Source organism: Schistocerca cancellata, chromosome 2, assembly GCF_023864275.1.
Source record: "Schistocerca cancellata isolate TAMUIC-IGC-003103 chromosome 2, iqSchCanc2.1, whole genome shotgun sequence".
NCBI lineage: Eukaryota > Metazoa > Arthropoda > Insecta > Orthoptera > Acrididae > Schistocerca > Schistocerca cancellata.
The window spans coordinates 665,468,569-665,489,300 of NC_064627.1; the positions used below are offsets into that span (position 1 = coordinate 665,468,569).

At 38.0% G+C, this 20,732-nt stretch overlaps 1 protein-coding gene across 2 annotated transcripts; it reads left to right on the forward strand.

The window, feature by feature from the left end:
• The first annotated feature begins 11,718 nt into the window (after window positions 1–11,718).
• LOC126162369 (histone H3.3A) lies at window positions 11,719–15,431 on the forward strand. 2 transcript variants are annotated; one of them, XM_049918822.1, is made up of 4 exons: window positions 11,719–11,840; window positions 12,080–12,213; window positions 13,070–13,223; window positions 14,722–15,431. In XM_049918822.1, exons 2-4 carry the CDS (start codon window positions 12,086–12,088, stop codon window positions 14,848–14,850), a joined length of 411 nt encoding a protein of 136 aa, XP_049774779.1. In that variant the 5' UTR covers window positions 11,719–11,840; window positions 12,080–12,085; the 3' UTR covers window positions 14,851–15,431. The 2 variants fall into 2 exon arrangements, with proteins under 2 accessions (XP_049774779.1, XP_049774780.1); XM_049918823.1 differs by having other exon boundaries at window positions 11,755–11,840; window positions 12,083–12,213.
• Window positions 15,432–20,732: the final 5,301 nt, after the last annotated feature.

The window sequence follows — 20,732 nt, forward strand, 5'->3', positions numbered from 1 at the left end:
CCAGGAGTGTATATGTTTTGCAAGTTACAGGGCTGTTATAGGTCGTGGTAGAGGGTGCATAGGACAAGTCTTTCAGTGGGACAGTCACATGGGTAGGAGCCATAGGGTAGGGAGATAGGGGAAGAAGGAGCATAGGGTCTGACAAGGATATTGCAGAGATTGGGAGGGCAAAGAAAAGCTATTCTAGGTATGGTGGGCAAGATTTAAGACAAAATGGCTCTCATTTCAGGGCACAATTTTAGGAAGTCATGGCCCTCGAAGTAGCTCGTTAATACATTTCAGACCAGGATAATACCGAGTCACCAGTGGTATGCTCTGAAGTTGTTTTTGGAGGGATCAGCGGTGCCAGGATTGGATGTGATGGCCTAGGAAATCTGCTTTTGAACTAGGCATGATCAGATAATTATGTACAGTTAAGGCTGAGGTGAGAATGATGGTGTAATTGCTGTAAAGAGTCTGCATCCGATCAAATATGTTTGCCTTGAATGCCAAGGCTGTATGGGATGGAAAGGATACAGCCATAGAGCATTAGAAATGAGGAAGACAAGTAGCAAATCTATATTTTTTTACATTATAATCCCTGCTGATTATTATAGTGTTAACAATTTAAGAAAGAGGAAGACATGTAACACCTATTTATGTTTTTATGTTGTAACATGCATGTGTGTGCATGTACATACTTTCTTTTAACATGTGTGTGTATTGCTTTATTATATCTCTGTGTAGGTATACAGCTGTATTCATTGATAAGTCACCAATGATTCAATCAAATGATTGTAAATGATATGCCAAGTGACAATAAAAATTATTTTCTATTCATGAAATATCATCTGTTGTATAAAATGATGAGTCTAGTTCTTACATGGAGAATAGGCTATTGTGAACTTAATTATTTGTGTAACTGAAGTCCCAAACACCACTCTCTGTAATCATGGTAGTGACAGGTAGAGGATCTGATGATTCATCCAAAATGCTCTATCATGTTATAGCTAACATCTTATCTGATCACAAGACTCTTTGCTTTTTAGATCATTAATAGAACATCTCTGGTGTCTACCTGAAATCCGTTTGTTGTCCACCCATACATCTGTTGGTATCACAGAAAGATTGACACAATTTAGCAGCTGAAACTTCCTGGCAGATTAAAACTGTGTGCCGGCCCGAGACATGAACTCGGTAGAGCACTTGCCCGCGAAAGGCAGTGGTCCCGAGTTCGAGTCTCGGTCCAGCACACAGTTTTAATCTGCCAGGAAGTTTCATATCAGCTCACACTCTGCTGTAGAGTGAAAATTTCATTTTAGAGACAATTCAGTAACTGTTGTCTTTATCTCGTCTTCCTCATCTGAAGAATATTTTTACCTTAGCCACCCAAAATAATCCGAGATTCTCTGTGGATAGTCTGTATGTGTACTTCTGTACACCACACACTGGCCCCTGATTGCAGAATAAACTCCTCATTGGACAAGAGAAAAGCTTCCTTTTAAACTGTCCTCAAGTCTTTGTTGGGGAGACTAAGATCATGTGGATCGTGTGATCTATCCTATCCTAGATACTGCCTCTACAATAAAACATAGCACAGTGTCTGTGCAGCATTTAGTTTCACTTAGTGCATCCATTTGGGCAGTATCTTTTGAACACTGTTCTGTCCTTAAAGTATATCCAGACTCATGTTGTCACTGAAGTGCAGGTCATGAAGAACTTCCTACAGAGTAGGAAGCCCTTACACACGAAAAGGGCTGGAGAGCATAATGAAATATTGATGATGGGGTATGGATCAGTAGAGTGTTGAAGTGTGTGAAATGTCACAATTTTGTGACAAGAACCTGTCAACATTTCATCTCTGAAAACAGAGCAGCAAAGGATTAGAGTTCACTAAAAAACCCACAGAAGGGGAAGGGATACAGATCTCTGACTAGATTAGTGAGAGCTTCCTGGTCTACTAATTCATGAAGTGGCTGATAGAGAGAACAGATCTCTGATCAGGTTAGTTAGAGTTTCCTGGTCTACTAAATCATGAGGAGGCTGATAGAGAGAACATTTAGTGCCGCTAAAACAGTTACAGCAACTGTCTGCAAGTTGACAGTGAATGGTAGAAGCAAAAGTAAGGGATATGAGGAATAATCTGGCAGGGTCAAGGATTATTATGTAGCATATACAAACCTTACTACTCTGCCTTTAGCTCACTTCCCAATGATGTTATCCTCTCTAGAAGCTATGAAATGTGTCACTTGTAAATACAAGCAAATGGGCATACCCTGTTGTGTATCCTGTAACCATTTATGTTCCCTGTAGGATGGTAGTCATCTTAACTGTAAGAGTTTGTGCTAATCTAGTACCTATTATCTATCCTTTGAAGTGGGAAAATGCCAACACACTGGGGGCTCATGGACTTCTCAGTTTCCTAGAGTGAGCTTTAATCTAGTGTTCATCTTTTAATGACAGTAAGAAATTCCTTGTATAATGCAAATAATCTAAAAGTAAAGGAGATCACTCACCAAATAGCAGAAGCATTGAGTCATCAACAGGCACGCACAACAGAAAAAGAAAACTAGGTAGCTTTCAGAGTAAATCCTTTGTCAATCTAGAGTACAAATACACACACACACACATGCTGGTACCCATATATGGTGTAAACTGGATACGCATTGCAGTTCAGCATGTGGACTAGGGTGGGGCAGGGATTTGTCAGGTGGGATGGTAGAGCACGAGAGAAGCAGGAGGCAGGAAGCATGATTGAGAGTGGGAAGCCAGCAGCTTAGAGGGACCAGCCAATTTACTGGCTAGGAATATGGGAGGGAGGGCTGGCAGTTGGATGGGCTAGACATGTGACACACGGGTACCAGAGCCAGTGGGGAGCAGAACATGATGAAGATGACATGGCAACATGGATTAGGAGGGGGTGACAGGACAGAGAAAAGGGAAACTGTGGGGTGGAGGGTGTGAGGACTGAGGCAAGGAGGTTGCAGGAGCAAACAATGTGTGGTGAGGATAACTATCATCTGCATGGTTTAGAAAAGCTGGTGGTGAAGTACCTGCATTTTAACAGTTGTTACTCCTTTCACATAAACAATTGCTCCCATGCAGCCTGGCCACCTGTCATGGTGTATCTGCAGTGACAAGAACTCCCTTGCCCAGTAAACTGAAAATCTCACAAGAGCCCTTACAGGTAAGAATTACCAATCAAACCTAGTGCGCAAATGGGTTTCCCATGCCATATCCTCACACACCCCTAATCCTCCAACCAATCAGCTACAATGAGTGCCCCACTCACTACCCATTAACACCCTGAACTGGAACAACTTGTAGAACCATATCATTTGCCAAGGCTTTGATTATCCATCCTCAAGCCCTGAAATAACATGCATCGCACACTATCCCTGTGGAAGGCCCAGTGCAAGACCTGTGAAATCCACCTATCCAGCACTTCCTACTCCAGCCTTGTTGCAGGGTTATCCTAATCCATCAGAGGCAGGGCCATTTGTCAAAGCAGCCATATCATATACCAACTCTGCTGCAACCACTGCACAACTTTTTATGTAGCTATGACAACAAACCAGCTATCCACCAGAATGAATGGCCCTCGCCAACCCGTGGCCAAGAACAAAGTTGACCACCCAGTGCCACAACTTAAAGCTGAGCACAGTATGATCAATTTCAATAGTAGCTTCACAACCTGGATCATTTGGATCTTTTCCTCTACCACCAGCTTTTCTGAACCACTCACACAGGAGTTATCCTTGCAATAGATCCTTCACACTCGTAACCCTCCTGACTTCATTCTCCATTAACCCACTGCCCCACACCCTCTATGCAACAGCTTCCCTTTCCCCTGTCTCGTCACACCCTCTCAATCCATGTCACCTTCATCATGTGCCACTCCACTCACTCCAGTACCTGTGCATCATATGCCCAGCCTGTGCACCAGCCACCCCTCCCTCCTACACACCTAGCCTGAAAACCGGTTGCTTCTTTCCAAGCTGCTAGCTACCCACCTCTAACCCCGCTTCCTGTTTCCTACTTCTCTCTCCCTGCACCCATCTCACCTGACACAATCCACATCCCACCCTAGTCCCTAGTTCACCTATTGAACTGCAGTCCCAGTGCCGTGCATCCAGACAGCACAGTGCAGGGGCACAGGTGTGTGTGTGTGTGTGTGTGTGTGTGTGTGTGTGTGTGTGTGTACTATAGCTCAATGAAGGATATATTCCAAAAGCTAGTAAGTTTTCTTTCTTTACATGTGTGCTTGGCAACTACCCAACACTTCTCCTCTTTGGTGACTGATCTTGTATTGACTGAGACATGGTAAGTGAAACATGGTCAGGTGACCTTGACCAGATGGTTTGACATTCTGTTGCTTTCTATAGCATTTATTTTCTTTTTTGGTAATGTTGACATATATGTTGGCGGGATGAATCTATTTGTCACTTTCTGTATGCATGTGTAGCTTAAATGTTTAAAGCCTTGTTGAACCACTGACTCTAATTGTTTTGGCCGGGCGGTTTGGCTGAATGGTTCTAGGCGCTTCAGTCTGGAACCATGCGACCGCTACGGTTGCAGGTTCGAATCCTGCCTCAGGCATGCATGTGTGTGATGTCCTTAGGTTAGTTAGGTTTAAGTAGTTTCCATAGTGCTCAGAGCCATTTGAATCATTTTCTAATTGTTGTGTCTAGGAAGCCTGCATACTTGATTCGATAGACAAATAATCAAACGACTCGTATTAATGAGTTTTATCACAATAAGACAAGATACTTCACTTTGATATATATTGCAAGCAAAGGGCGATATGCAATATCATCAGTCTTCTTCAGAATGGACAAATAAAAGCCTGTGCTACATACAGATTCCTAACAAAGTTGCTAACGCTGATGCTGCTATTGAAGTGGCTAACACTGAAGCTGCAATCTAAGTGGCCGTCACCAGTCAGGTGCGGCACTTATGTCCTCTTCATGTAGGGGTCGCTGCTGTCGTGTTGTTGTCCAGGAAAGGAGGTCGGTCAGCGTGTGATTGGCTGACTTCTTCTCATGGCCTTCTCTTCCCTGGCATTCCTGATTGGCGTGCTGGCGCAGACTTTACGCTGTAATATTGCTACCCCCCAAAGGGATGGATCGTTGTCGCGTATGGAACACGACAATGGGGGTGAAGGCAGGAGCAAGGGTATGCATCCACCTCCTGAGACCCATAGCAAGATGTTGAAGGTGTCGGCTGCTGCAGTCTGGGTGGGTCCATCTCCATTGGTAGGAGGAGAGGAGGTGGAGGAGGTGTGGGTGGGTTCAGCTCCATTGGTAGGACGAGAGGAGGCAGAGGTTCCGTCTCCATGTGGTCATCCCGCAGTGTCATGATATGCTCTCTGGTGGCTGCTGTGGCTGCATTGCCCTTGGGATCCATTAATTGGGTGGGAAGAGATACAGAAGGATCACTGTGCACGCGACAATGAAACTGGTCCATAGTTTTTAGTGCTTTCTGCATTAGCTTCATTTAGCAAGGGCACCTCTCATGCATGCTTTAGGTATTCTGGATGAACACTTGAACTAATAGATTCATTTATTATGTTTGTTGACAGGAACCTCATCAATGCCTGCTGACTTCTTATTTTTTAATTATTGAACTGTCTTACTAACTTAAAGCTCTGTTGTGGGAAACATATCATTGTGCTTGTCATGTAAGTCTTTGTGGGTTCTATATGTGTTTATCCTCTGTGGACCTACTTAGCGATCGAAGTGTGACACACAAACAGAATGCAAAGGTGGGACATGAGATACTGGTGGAAGCAAAGCTGTGAGAGCAGGTCATGAGATGTGCTTGGATTGTAGTCGATCAGCATTTGCCCACGAAAGGCAAAGGTCCCAGGTATGAGTCTTGGTCTGGCATCTGCCAGGAAGCTACGTATCAGTGCACACTATACTACAGAGTGAAAATTCATTCTGGATGCATAAAATTACAAAGCAGGGAGATACTAACTGAAATGGACCTTTCTATCAAATGAGCAATGTATGAAGCTCTCACTGACTAACATAGTTGAATTTTAATATTATGAGAAGGAAAGTTGATACTCACCATACAGCGGAGTTGCTGAGTCGCAGATAGGCACAACAAAAAGACTCTCACAATCATCATTTGCCTGTACAGAAGTCCAAACTCAAACATAAAAATATTCTTTAACCAACTTGAAGGTAGTCTTGACAGTATCAGGCACCTAAACAAAACATTTATAATATGTGGAGACTTTAACAAAGTTTCAAAAGATAGAGATGATCTTATAGCTATTTGTGCAACATACAACCTGTTCCCAATTATAGATTCCCCTACCAGAGTTATAAGTGTATCCAGCACCACTATTAATATGATACTGATAAACAAGGAAAGCTATGAATATGCAGCTAGAAACTTCAACACAGGTTTCAGTGACCACTGTGCACAGTTTCTTGAGTTATCTTCAATGCTGAACTTAAGTAAACAAACAGAAACAATAAAAATAGGAAGAACCTTCAGCCATCAAAACATTGAATACTTAGGAATTTACTAAAGAAGGAAATATGGACTGAAATATGCAGATATGAAAACACAGATGAGAAGTTCATCATATTTATGGATATATTTACACATTATTATAATGTCATTTCCAGCTAAAAATCAGAAAATCAAGTGTAGTAGGCTTAACAGAAAAAATTGCTGGTTGACAACAGGTATAAAAAAATCATGCTGAAAAACAAAGATTATATGAGATCTCCAAGTCTCGCATATATCCAATGAATTCATTGCATATTTCAAGAATTATAAAATGAAACTTAAAAAAGTGATCAAAGAAGCTAAAGTAAAATGGCAAATGACTGCTATATAAATAACTCCAACAACAAAATAAAAGCTGTATGGAGTAAAATGATACAGCAAACTGACAATGTTTCTCCTCAAAATTCCAATATTAAATTGAATTGTAATGGCAAATAAATTAATAATCCTAAAGAAATAGCAAATGTGTTCAGTACTTATTTTAACAATATAAGTGAGCAATTAATTACTGAAATCAAACCTTGCAATACAAACTGCCCAGTATCATCTATAAATACCAACATAAATCCTACTTCACTGTTTCTCTTTCCAACAACCCAGAAAGAAGTCCTGTCATTTATCAGAACTTTGAAAGTGAATCATTTCACTGGAATAGATGGCATCCCAGAAAGCCTTATTAAAAAATGTGGAGATCATATTATTGAATCATTAGCTCACCTTTTGTAATAGTTCCTTTCAAACCGGAATTTTCCCATCACGTCTAAAAACAGCTAAGCTCAAACCACTATTCAAAAATTGTAAAAAGGATGAAGTGGCTAAATACGGGCCCATTGCTCTACTATCTGTATTCTTAAAAATCATAGAAAAAATTGTTCAAAGTCGAGTAATAGATTTTCTGGAAGAGCACAAAATAATATCCACATCACAACTTGGCTTCAGGAAAGGCCGATCAATCGATACAGCAATTTTTGAACTATTAAGTGAAGTACTTCAGAAACTAGATAATGGCAAAAATGTCATTGGAATATGTCTAGATCTCTCTAAGGCTTTTGATATCATAGATCACACAAAACTATTGCCTAAGCTTGACAGCATGGGGATTAGAGGAACATCTGACAACTGGATAAAGTCATACCTAAGTGGTCGAAAACAAGTGGTTGAAGTGCAACATCAAAATTTCATCAAACTCATCTATTTCTGTTATATGTGAATGACCTAAACAAATTCTGCAAGAACATCATCCAGTTTGCTGACAATACAAGTGTCCAAGTGAGTGGGAAAGAAATGGAAATGCTTCAGAATTCTACAACAGAGACATTGAACAATATTGAAAACTGGTTCAGTCACAACAAATTGGTAATAAATGCAAGTAAGACAGTGGCACTAAGTTTTAATAATGTTAAAAAAGGTGAGCAAACTGTTGAGATTCAGATATCTGACAAAGACCTTCAGAATGTAGACAATATTAAGTTCTTGGGAGTATGGCTTCAAGATAATCTTAAATGGGGGACGCATATTAAAAAGTCTGTAAGAAATTAAGCACTACATGCTACTTAATGAGAATATTAGAGAGATTCTGCAACAAAGATTCCCTGAAAACTGTGTATTATCCCTATATATACTCACAACTGAAATATGGAATTATTTTATGGGCTAACTCTTCTCTTAGCCAAAAGCTCTTTAGGCTACAAAAAAGAATTATATGGATAATGGAAGGTGTAAAATGGAACAAAACATGTAGACCACTCTTTAAAAGCTAGAAATCCTCCCACTTCCATGTATATATATGTATGAGATAACTGTGTTTGTGAAAAAGTATTCAATGGAAAATAAAACTTTCTTCCATAAAAATGAAAATATGCGCTCCTACAACACCAGGCAAGAAGGGAACTTTCATTTGGAGCCCACCAACACCACCCTGAATAAAAAGGGAACCCTGTATTACGGGAAAGTTATTTATAATAAACTTCCTCCACAAATTAAATCAATAAATGACCTGGCAAATTTCAAGTCAACTGCTAAGGCATATTTGATTCATCGCTGCTTCTGTAGCCTCCACAAGTTCCTTCAGTAAGTTCACTAATGATTTTGTCTTTGCCTTAGTGATTTATCATATAAATCTTACTAGAACTTTAATGATTTACCATGTAAATGTTGCTGCAATACAGATATTAATCTGCCAGTACAGGACATGCTCTTTCTCCTTTAAAATATCTACTCTTTATTTTTGTACAATATTTGCTCTGAATATTATAACTCAATGATCATTTCATGTAGAAATCATGAAATTAACGCAAATTTAATATTATATTTTGCTACACATTGACTTGTCCTACATCAGAATGTACTATTTGTGTACTATATGATTACCAGGACCAATAAAACTCTACTCTACTCTAAAGCTTTCGGCCATTAGGCCTTTGTCAAAACACACACACACACACACACACACACACACACACACACACACATTCACTCTTGATCGTAATTTATTGAAGATCAGTTGACTAAAGAAACATGTCCTGCGACTGGAAAAGAGCACAGATCACACATCTATGGAAAAAAAGCCACGTAACTGATACACATACTGCAACTTTTTCTTAATATCCTACACCAGCCATGCTTATTAATGGTATTATTCTATAACTTTTTTTTCAAGTTGAAAATAATTACTTGTCTTAAACAAACATGGATCATCAAAACACTGATTGTGTCAAATCCAGTGTTCGTAAATAACGTCATACCTCTCCAACAGACTAATGATGGAGACTAGAGCCTCCAGAAATGACCAACAGATGACATCATTAATAACACTAACAAAACAAACACTGGATAACTAACCGGAACTCCATGGGAACTCGGAGTTTTGGATGTGCATGATTTCATTACTAATGCCTTGGAAATGTGACTATATGAGATACAAATGTAACATACAATGTATTAACAGATTATAATGAGACACTTGTTTGCTTTGGCAACTCACATTTAAACAGTTGCCTTCCAACCTAACAAAAGCCTTAGGCTAAGGTACAGATCAGTTTTTCATCACTGTCTACATTAAAAAAAGGAATAGCTTTCTAGCATGACACACTGTTTGCCTTTGTTAAATCACAACTGAACTATCACCTTCCAACATAACCCATACCTCAAGCAACAGTTCAGACCAGGCTCTCACCACAAACACACTTCCAAAAGTGCAACACAGAACAGCAGTATGGTGATTTTTGGTACACCACCATCTCCAGTAGACCTTTATAAGAGTAGTATACAGCATGATTTAAGTGACTGCCCACAATAACTAAATAATATACTGATAAAGAACATGAATGACATTCCAACTGAAAGGAGAATTACATAATATATGAGGCCACATTAAAAGAATACATAAAGGGCTTGCACAGTTCACTAGATCTCAAAATCTAATATGTGTCCTTCACAGAAAATGCTCTTTATGCCTCGGATAGAGATACCCAGAGGGTTTCAGTAGTTCTATACTAACAAAAAAGCTTTTGATTCAGTTCCACCCTGATTTCTATTAAGGAAAATACAATCATATAGGAAAGTTATTGCTTAAAATCCATAAAATATTGGAGGAACAGGGGAGGGGTGGTCATTGAGCATAGACTACAGAAAGAACAGCATGAATAATCAGACTTGTTGGGCAGTGTAACAGAAATTCTGAAAAATGTTATGATTCCAGGCATTGGCTTTCGGGCAGTAACTATGAATATTCTACAGCCCTGTAAGGTTTGACCCCACTGTGGTTGTATGGTAAATATACAGTTAAAGAGTACAAACTAAATACACAGAGACAAGAAAACATTCTTCCACATTTAACTTGTCAACAGAATTAGCAGAAACCTTAATACACGGCACAATAAAATGTACTCTGCATCACACTCTTCATGGTCATTTAATGAGCATAACTGGAGATATGGATATAGTTTCCAAATGTTTTCGGATTGAGGATTCATAACAGGCAGTTAGAAAAACAAATAACCCATATAAAGCTAAACTCCGTTCAAAAAGGCCTTGTAACGCTCAACGGGAGGACCGGCATCCATGTCATCCTCAAAAAACAGGCGTCGGTGGATGCGTATATGAAGGGGCATGTGGTCAGCATACCACTCTCCCGGCCGTATGTCAGTTTACGAGACCGAAGTAACCCATATGCTATCTATAAAGGAGACATGATGTCGATATCAGTTATGATAGATATAGGTTATTTGAGCGAGAAAAATGATGTACGTTAGAAAATTAATTTCTTGGCGGGATTCATTCTTTGTGTGTGGACCTAAAACTGTAACAATATGCTGACAATCTAGTTACTTTAATTAAATACAGGCCCACTACAAGGTTTTCATTATTGTTGTGGTTAAACACATCATTTTAATTACAGCAAAATATCCATGACTGGTATTTTAATTCTGCACATACTTAAACACTATAAGTTCAGAAAACAATACAATATTACCCGGGACAATTTTTAGTCTCAACTGTCCTAGCTAATAGTCCGACCATATTATAGTCGCCTAATAAGTGTTCCCACTATTTTTATTTATTTATTTTCATTTTTGGCCTGAGGACCATACAGCCAATGATTCTCACTACGTAACATAGGTGATATAAAATATTTAAAATAAAATTTTCCACTACTGCAATTTTGAAATATCGTTAAAGCCAATAATGTACAGTAGTTATTTTAAATGTTATGGATGTCTTACACAAAGAGCGAATATGTATCGGAACAGCGTGCGTAAAACATGTGCCGATTATATGGCGTTGTCAACACGGAATTCGTGACATGATTATGTATTTGTACTTGATAAATTGTTATATTGTAGTCTAGATATTCAGTTCAAAAAAGTGGCGTGAAAAAGTTACTTTTTCTTGCAAAATAGGCATCTTTATTTTGATGGGAAGTATCATCCAAATAGTAAATTTAAAAAGCCTCTTTTACACACCGCATTTAATACATGCAGTCAAGTGCAAACTATGGTAATTCACTGACTGATGAAGAACGTTACTGTTATTAGTCACAAACGCTAAATAAAAACCAGTTATTTCCGACACAAATTTGAAGTCCCACGCTTTACAGTAACTTCGATTTGACCAATCAAGAACAACGTTATTCTGACCAATAACAGTTCGTCCTTTGGAGGGGCCCAACCAATGACGATGTGCCTTATTTTGACCAATAGCGGACAGACCTCGAGATGACGCTATCCAATAAGACGTCATCGTTCCCATAGCGTCGGTTAGTCTTGCTGAGTAAGTAGTGTGTGTTCGTTAGTCGTGAGTGTTGGATATTGGTGCTGGTGTTGAGAGAATAGGTATGACTTAATATTGTGTGTAGTGTTCAATTCTTGGCGTTTTTCACGTTATGTAAAGTGGATCTGGACATCGGTAGTGCTTATACTATTTGAATAGTGTGAAATCGTGATGTATTTACAACTTGTATTATTTATCAACTGACGCCATTGTTTTCCATTTTGCGACATAATTCGTTTTTCCGTATTAAATGGAATTCACAGTTGGCTTGTTAATAGCATTAATGTGATAAATTTTGCAGTAGAAAATGGCACGTACGAAGCAAACCGCGCGTAAGTCTACTGGTGGAAAAGCGCCAAGGAAGCAGTTGGCGACAAAAGCAGCTCGTAAAAGTGCACCTTCAACTGGAGGTGTGAAGAAACCTCATCGTTACAGGTATGCGATACAGACCATATAATTTCAATTTCCACTTTTGCAAGTGCAATGAGGATGTGGGAGTGTTCTAGAATGTGACAGTCCAGTTGTTGCGCGAGTTGGTGTTATGGGGTGTGGAAATAATAGCATCATTAGCAATCATTTTACTTTTGTTTAATAAAGTAGTTATATGGAACTGCAAAGGAATGGTCACGGTTACGTTTTTTGGTGTTTATTCATCTCGTTCTGACACTTGAGTATGGAGTCGTATTTGCAATTAGAACCGAATTAACTTTGTGCTGAACGTAGTGTATATGAAACTTTAATTTATTGGACTGTAGGAATTTTGCGTCAAACTAAAGTTGGACGTCACATTGACATATGTAGTTGTTTACTTGGGTTCACAACCTTTTAAATAGTTCTGTTTCTTGAGAATTGTATTGTCCATAGTCGGCCATTTTGTGGGTGCACCTTTGATTTTGTAGGATGCCATGTTGTAAATGACGAAATCATTCCTAGAAATTTTTGTTCACCGTCATTCGAAGAAATTTTCATTTTGACAGTACAGTTGACATCTACGTATTTAGAATCTAAAAGTGCTTCTAAGGTCCTATTTGCTGCATATGAAACAGTTCCTGCTCCTTTCCTACGACGGAAGAGGTCGGTTCGTGACAGGTTGTAGAGGTGGTTTTTGGCGGGAGATCGTCCCTGTTTTTCTTTTGGACATTGGATTACAACTAAGTGCTTTTCATGTATGGAGTAATTTCTAGAAGTATGTTAGTCTTCAATACACATTCGCTAGTGTAGAGTACATGTGTTGCTATGATAAAACTGCGTGGTGTCTTACTTTTAGTTTAGTAGATAATGTTTTTCGCAGGCCTGGAACTGTGGCATTGCGAGAAATCAGACGTTATCAGAAGTCAACTGAGTTGCTGATCCGCAAATTGCCATTCCAGCGTTTGGTGAGAGAAATTGCTCAGGATTTCAAGACGGACTTGCGCTTTCAGAGCGCTGCAATTGGAGCTCTTCAGGTATGCATTGTTGGTGCCAGCTGTGATTGTCTAGTATTTGCTTTGGAAGTTGAAATCCCGGTTTGTAAAATTGCCACTCATGTGAATCAATTAGATGTTCATCTGTGTTTAACATAAGACTTGTAAAATTTTCGTAATTTTAACCAGCTTTACTCGGGCGACTGGTAAATAAGTTAAGCTTATAGCATATCTGCAGGCATTCTGTTAAATGTAATGTGGAAATGCTTTCTCTGATTTGTCCCTATTAGATTGTGGGGTTATTTAAGTCTTGTCACAATGTTGGTTGCAGTCCTGTTACAAATTCTAATTGCTATAGTGGTTTTTGAAGTAACTGATAAGAATAATTGCCGTAACTTGACTTTTGGCATCGGTGAAAATAAGTGATCGGCTGTAATATTGCCTGTCTTGTATATGAACTGGACATGGGTTTTGGAAGTGTCTAGAAATTTGGTAGCTGGGAGGTTGTGTGTGTGTGTGTGTGTGTGTGTGTGTGTGTGTGTGTGTGTGTGTGTGTGTGTGGTGGGATATATATAGTGTGAATTTCACTTTTTGCTAGTGATAAGGGCAAAAAGTATATTGACTAGTGATGCCATTGTTGGAACCAGTCGAATTATCTTGAATTAGAACAACCTACTAGCAGTTAGTCTGTGTGATCAAATGGTACATATGTACTTGTGTGTGTTGGGTATTTGCTTTACACTTTTCATTGCAGTTTCATTTTCTATTCTGGATTAGATAGGGAAATCGAAACATTTCGTGCAAGGTAAGATTCATTCAATAGTTGTGTAGGTGGCATTGTAGATGATAAAATTAACTAAAACCAGTGAGTTGGAAGTGACATTATGTAAAGGGTACGTTAGAAAAAGGTATTCAGAGTTTTCTGAAAAGCAAGTCTTAAGAATTATTAAGCTTTCCACAAATCCCACTTGTCATAGTAAGCTTTCCACAAATTTGGTTGGGTTGTGTATGGCCACAAGTGTTAGTGCAATATATGGTAATACTGGAGTACTACTGAGCGAGCTTGACAAGTAGTCACTGTTGTGCAGAATATTTTGGGGCTGTGCCATAACTGTTCTTGTCACATTCAACCTGTTTCTCATGATGCAAGTGCTGTTATGAAGTAAATGTTGAGGAATCACTGTCCTACAGTGGGCAAGTGTTTCATACATATACATGTGAGGAGCTATGGAATGTCATGAACAAAATATCACAGCCAGTCATACTGCAGTGAACTGTAACTGTACTCTGAATCTTGCATTACTTTTCATAAATATTGCATTTTTGTTCATGGTGGATATAATGTGAAATGGTTTCACGTAAGTTCTTGACTTACATAAAGTATTGCCAAGTTGTGCAACTGAGGGAATTACCAGTAGCAATAAGATGGTAGTCTGGTTGTAACTTAATACAATTATTAATCAAAATTGGAGTTGCTTTAATTTGTGTTGTAAAAATATTAACATGAGATGAACATAAACATACTTTAATCTGTTTACAGGAAGCAAGTGAAGCCTACCTGGTGGGTCTCTTTGAAGATACAAACCTTTGTGCCATCCATGCAAAACGTGTGACCATTATGCCTAAAGATATTCAGCTTGCTCGGCGCATCCGTGGTGAACGTGCTTAAATGAAGCATGATGGCATTGTGGAAGTGCCACATTCCAACCCTGGCAAATTACATTACCAGCTGGTTTTGACTGTCCTAATGTTGAACATAAACCCTTATAACACTGCCAAGTTTGAAGACATTTTACTGTGCACTTCATTTAAAGCTGTAGTGGCTGAAGTTAATGTATTGCTGCAAGTGAAGAAGCCACTATATTTTGTGTCCATTTAGGGTGTTTTGTAAAATGGTCTTGCTGAAGTGCATACAAGTTCTCTAGAACATGTAATTTCACTAATTGTTAAAGCACAATTTGTGTGTAGTTCTATTTAAGTGACATTGTGTAGTTTGTGGTCTAAACTGTGACTTGTGTAGTAGATGTTAGAATTAAGGCATTTAAGTTTTTCTTGTAGTTCTTATGGTCTTGTGGAGATCTAACTAGATGTAGACGAGGAGTTTGTCTGAGCTCGAGTATATGCATATGTATTTTGAATCTTTATGATCTTTTTACTTTCATATTTTTCTCCAAAATAGTATGTGGTTTACATGTTGACAGTTTGGCTTATTTTTCAGCAGTTTGGAATAAAGCATTAGTATGTACTGAACTCTTGTTTTATTGACATGACAATTGGTACTTAAGCAAAAAAATATTTTTAAAATATAATCTAATAAGGTGGATAACAATCTAATGTGACAGCAGTGTGTTCTGCTTCTGGTTTTTGAGTGGATTGTCTATAAAATTTGTACTTCTGTTAATTAGACAATGTACAATATGTTGCTATTTATTGAACAAAATACATTCTCCAATAAGTACTATATAATATTCCTATTATGCTTGATAAAAATGCATGGGGGTTAATTTCCCAAACATTCACAGAATGCTCGTATTGCAATCAGTGAACTTTATACTCACTTCATGTGTGGATATAAGTGGAATAAAGCTAAGTTGCAGAACTTGGGAATAGTCTTAATGCTTGTGTAACTGAAGTATATACATTTAAAAACTGTGGGTTAAAGGATTTGTAAATAAGTCTTTTTGGCTACTGGGACAGTCTACACATGTAAACTCAGAATATTGGTAGGCTGCAAAAAACAAAGTAAATTGGTAGTGTGATGAAACTTCTCTAAGAAGCAGCAAAAGGTCATGCTTCTAGTGGCATTTTCTTATGGATACAGCTTCTAGCAAGAAGTTGTGATTAAAATATGGGGAGAATAAGCAGACTTGGGCTTAATAGTTGGATGGTAAGAAAGGGAGGCTGTAATGGATTGTTCGAAAATCACCCAAAGCAATAAATAAAAGTGCAAGGGAATTTAAGAAGAGACAAGGTTAATACTTATCAGAATGGAGCTCTCAAACAGATTAGTGATGCAATTTATTTGGTGGGAGAACTGATTAGAAATGATGAAAAGTACTGCAAAAGGTTTGCTGCTTGTGCTTTAAAAAGCTATAGCAGTGTAGACTTCAATAGCATGTTTTTCCTTTGGGAAAAGGTTTTAACATGAGGCTGCCAGCAACCACAATTCTCATGGCCTGGTGGTGAAACAACTATACAAAAGACAAAGCATGTCTGTCCTGAAATTGTTTGGGGTGCTCATTTTCAAGGGAGTGAAGCAGTTTCACAGCTTAAGCTTCAGTGGTTAAAATCAGATGGTTAGATTGATCAAGTTGACTTGACTTGAATTTGGGGGGGGGGGGAGAATAGTAACATATGAAATAAGCACTGCACATGACCAGTAGCAAGTGTGCTGTTGTCTTTTTCCCAGACAAAATTTTGAGATGCAGGGTTAGGCATGTAGAGGAAAAGTTATCTTCAGAGGTAGGTATACTGAGTATACATATTGCTGAATTTACATAATGTAAGATTTAATACTGCAGCCTGATTTGGCATGGCCAGAGGTTGAGATATGCATGTAGTGTTGAATAACTGGACAGTTTACAAAATCTTTACTTCAAATCCTATGTAGAGATAAGATTTTATAGAATGACTCATTGAAGGGAAGGTTTTGGTGGAAAATTGCTATCCCACAAGAGCACTTTTTCATATTGTAGGCTTAAATTAAAATTGGTCTAAAGCATTAAATGCAATTAATGTAGTCCATATTTCTAAAGTTATAGTGAACTTTACTAGCATGTATATGTGGGATTAGCAGTTTTCTCAACCTTGTCAGTTTTGTTTGAAAAACCGACTAAAGTAAGTTCAAAGAAATTTTCATGGGCTTAATTACTAAGAATTTGGGGTAAGGCTGGTTTGGACTACATTTAACATTACACCCTATAATTGCACTTGCTTCCAAGTCCTGTTACCAATATCAAGACTTTGTCCAGCAATAGGTGGTAGCTTCATGGCATTAGGTTCCCAATTTATCCAGATCAGTTTTCTTGAAATGAGTTGTTCAGCAGAAATTAATAGTGCCAGCATCAATGACCCAGAACAAGATATGAGCCTATTGAAAAAATGGAGTATGTGTGCAACCATGTTTATTTGCTGGCCTTGCAGTTTGTAACTACATATTACCCAGTTTTCCATTATATACTTGGCTGTAGTGTTGTACAGAAGTGAAACATGAATATGCAGTCAATGCCCCCACCACACACACACGCAGAGCATTTTATGGGCTGACAACACATGGACACAAGAGTTTTCTCACCCAGAACTAGTTTATTTCCTGTTGATAATGAGTGCTTTAAATAAAAGTTCCATCACTGTTGATGCATTTGCCCTGGCTTTCTCCATGGATTTGGTTGTTAGTTCCAGTGAGCTTAGATGGGAATTGGCATGCCATATCTTGCCATTGTTGAATTTACTACCTTTATGTAGCTTTTACTCTGAAGCTTTACACATAAGCTGAAATTTGACAACTATTTATAGTGTGTTTGAACTCATTGAACTAGACTGTTCATTTTTTGTTAGTATATTAATGAATTTTTATCCTTGAGAAATTTTTAATTGGGGAAAATTTCATGTGAATAAGTTTCAGAGAATAAACCATTTAGTCATGGTTCTGTTCTAGTTCAGTGGCATCTTGTAACTATTTTTATAGCAGTCCTGAAAATCTGAATGTTATTAGTGGTTTGAGAGATATAGAAGTAACACTGAATTTATCAAATCCCAGGAAGTGTGATTAGTCATGAAAATCAAATATTTTTCTCATAAATGTCTGGCAGGTTAAACAGAATCATAGTCTTGTTGTCCTTGCTTTCCTTGTATTGAATTCAGTTGCATACTGAGTAATGCTTACAATTTGTTCAGAAGCTGAAGACCTTTGTTGGTGTTATCATGAATAATGTTGAACCTTTCCACGACCTGTAATCCGCCCTTATGGCCATTATTGAATGAAATAATAAATTTGTTTTCATCCCAACAAATACATTCTCAGGAACACTAGATCATGTGAGGTGGTTGAATGACATTTCATTCTTAGTATAACCAAGACAACATATAAGATGAGCAGGATGCCCCAGGTCTCTAGATATGGGTTTAACTGCTACCATAACAGCCACTGGAATAGAATTCTTATGGTAAGGAACTCCAGTGGGCAGTTATTATGGAGGCTTGTCTGTACTGTGACCAATAATAAATTTCCAAGTCACTGACATGAAAAGTGTAAATTGAATCCTGCAGAAAGTACTTAAATCATGTACTCCTTGGTGTTGTAAAAACTACATGTACAAAAAAGAAAAGGCAAACCACAAACAAAACTACTCACAGATTGAAAACTGAACTGTAGCTACAGCTATGTAATGATACCAACTGAAAGATCAGTATCAACAACAAAAGTGTGAAATCCAGAGCCTTCCATATGTCTTTCGATATGCAAAAGTTTGATTATGAACAAGTTACTCGCAAACCACAAATTACCAATGGGTTGTGTGATCACAAGGAAAATGTTAAGTACTTTAAGGTTTCTTATAAAAATGGAATCAAATACTATTTTTAAGCTCTATGTGATTGCACTTTGACATTTTGGAGAAATTTTTGGTATACAGGAAGTAGATGAGCTGAAGGAACACGTTAAGAATTGTAAGACAAGTGCACTTGTCACAATAAAAAGTAAATTACTAATATTCAAAATTATAAACCTGGGAACAAAATATTTATGAAACACTTCTTGAAGCATAGCTCTGTACAGATGGAAAACATGGGCAATGGGAAGGGAGAAATTACACTATTATGCTTTGAAAAGTGTTACAGGAGCTTGTCTACAAAGATAAGTCTAATAAAGAACAAAATGAAATAAAGGGAGAGACTGCTGGTAACTAATTGAAAGGATTGTGGAGGGGATTATCATAGGGGCAGATCACCATGTGATTACATGATGCTGATTCTTGTTTTGGAATCCAGGAGTAGGGTTGACAATACTCCATTTCACATGTGACAAACAGGGTGAGGCCTAAAATCAACTTTCAGGTTCATATCCAAAATGAACAAGATATCTATGAATGAATCGTGAATTTGCAAAATGATTTTGGTCCATATTTTCATGGTTTTGAGGTATGGGCACAGCAATGTTCTAATACCTAACACGCACCAATACCAAAGAGACTTTAGTCCTTAACTAATGTACATTATTCCTAGTAACAACATTCATGTTTACTGGCAAAACAGGCTTAGTCAAGGACTTAAGTTATTTTGCTTGTCAGGTAATGATAATTATTAACAGATTCATGTATAGCCTTAAGTTGGCAAAATGTCTATATTACTTTTGTTTGTGTGGTAGGCCTGCAGTGTGTTAGTTGAAAACGAAAATCGTGTCTAACAGCAGTCCTTTATGTATTGGTGTTGAAACTAAAGAAAATGATGACCAAAAAAGGAAAGGAATGAAAAGGGATGCAGAATACAGGAGAACTACAATAAAGTGTGCTAAGGTTAAAGGTTTGGAGCACTTAAATCATTTGGGGAAGTTAGTTTCAGCTAGACAAATGGGACCTGCTTGCGGGTAAGCAACTTGGATTTAATTTTGTTTCACAATATTGTTGTACTCATCATTGTAGCTTACTGTGATTGGTAATTACTAGTATTGCAGACTCTTGTTTATAAAAAATTGTCATATTTCAGATGCAGGAAACAATGTCTCAACTTGATTTCCTAAAATGCATTGTTAGAAGCAGTTAATTGCATGATTGATTTTGACACTAAGAACAAAAAAGATGTGTTCTTACAGGGACAAACTGAAAGTATTGCCATAAAAAGACTAAGAGGAAGGAAAGACGAGTCTCGTACTAGAGCAGTATTATGTTACATATTCACAAGCAGATAGAGGTGTTTAAGAAAGCCTACCTCAGTGTTTATTGTGTTACTGAATCCAGGGTGAAGATATTGTGCAAGTTGCTGCTTCTTGGCAAGTCTCCTAAAGACCAAAGTGGAAAAAGCAAACCAGGGAACACAAAAACTGCTGATACACTTGCTTCTATTCATGCACATATTGCATCATTTCCAACTAAGCAAACCTTCTATGGCAAAAACAGATATTTTCTACTTAAACAGTGAAAGCTACGCATGAAGTGTTTCTTGTAAAATATCCTGACAATGTGTCACAGATATTTCAATAACGATTTCTGTTTGAGATTTGGTAGGCCCAGTGTAGACACATGCATTAGGTGTGAAGAACTGAATGTTAAAGTGAAAAGCAGTGCACTTAATGATTGTGCTAAACGTGTAGCTGCAGCAGAATTAGTTCACAAATGTTGCAGCAAAAAGTTATACAAAACACTAGAAGACGCAATCAAGTTACGCACTGAGAGAGGATTTTCTCTTGCTTTAACAGTTGACTACATGCGAAATTTATGCTTACCTCAGATACCAGTTCAGGACATGTATTATTATCGTCAACTGACAATTCCAGTTTTCTCCGTGCATAACATGAAAACTAATTCAGTATCCTTCTATATCTACTGTGAGGGGCAA

Excerpts from the sequence above, each read along its gene's own strand:
- LOC126162369 (XM_049918822.1), top strand. The coding sequence starts at position 12,086 with ATGGCACGTACGAAGCAAACCGCGCGTAAGTCTACTGGTGGAAAAGCG. Across the intron at positions 12,214-13,069 it reads AAGAAACCTCATCGTTACAG|GCCTGGAACTGTGGCATTGC; the intron begins GTATGCGATACA and ends TGTTTTTCGCAG. Across the intron at positions 13,224-14,721 it reads CTGCAATTGGAGCTCTTCAG|GAAGCAAGTGAAGCCTACCT; the intron begins GTATGCATTGTT and ends ATCTGTTTACAG.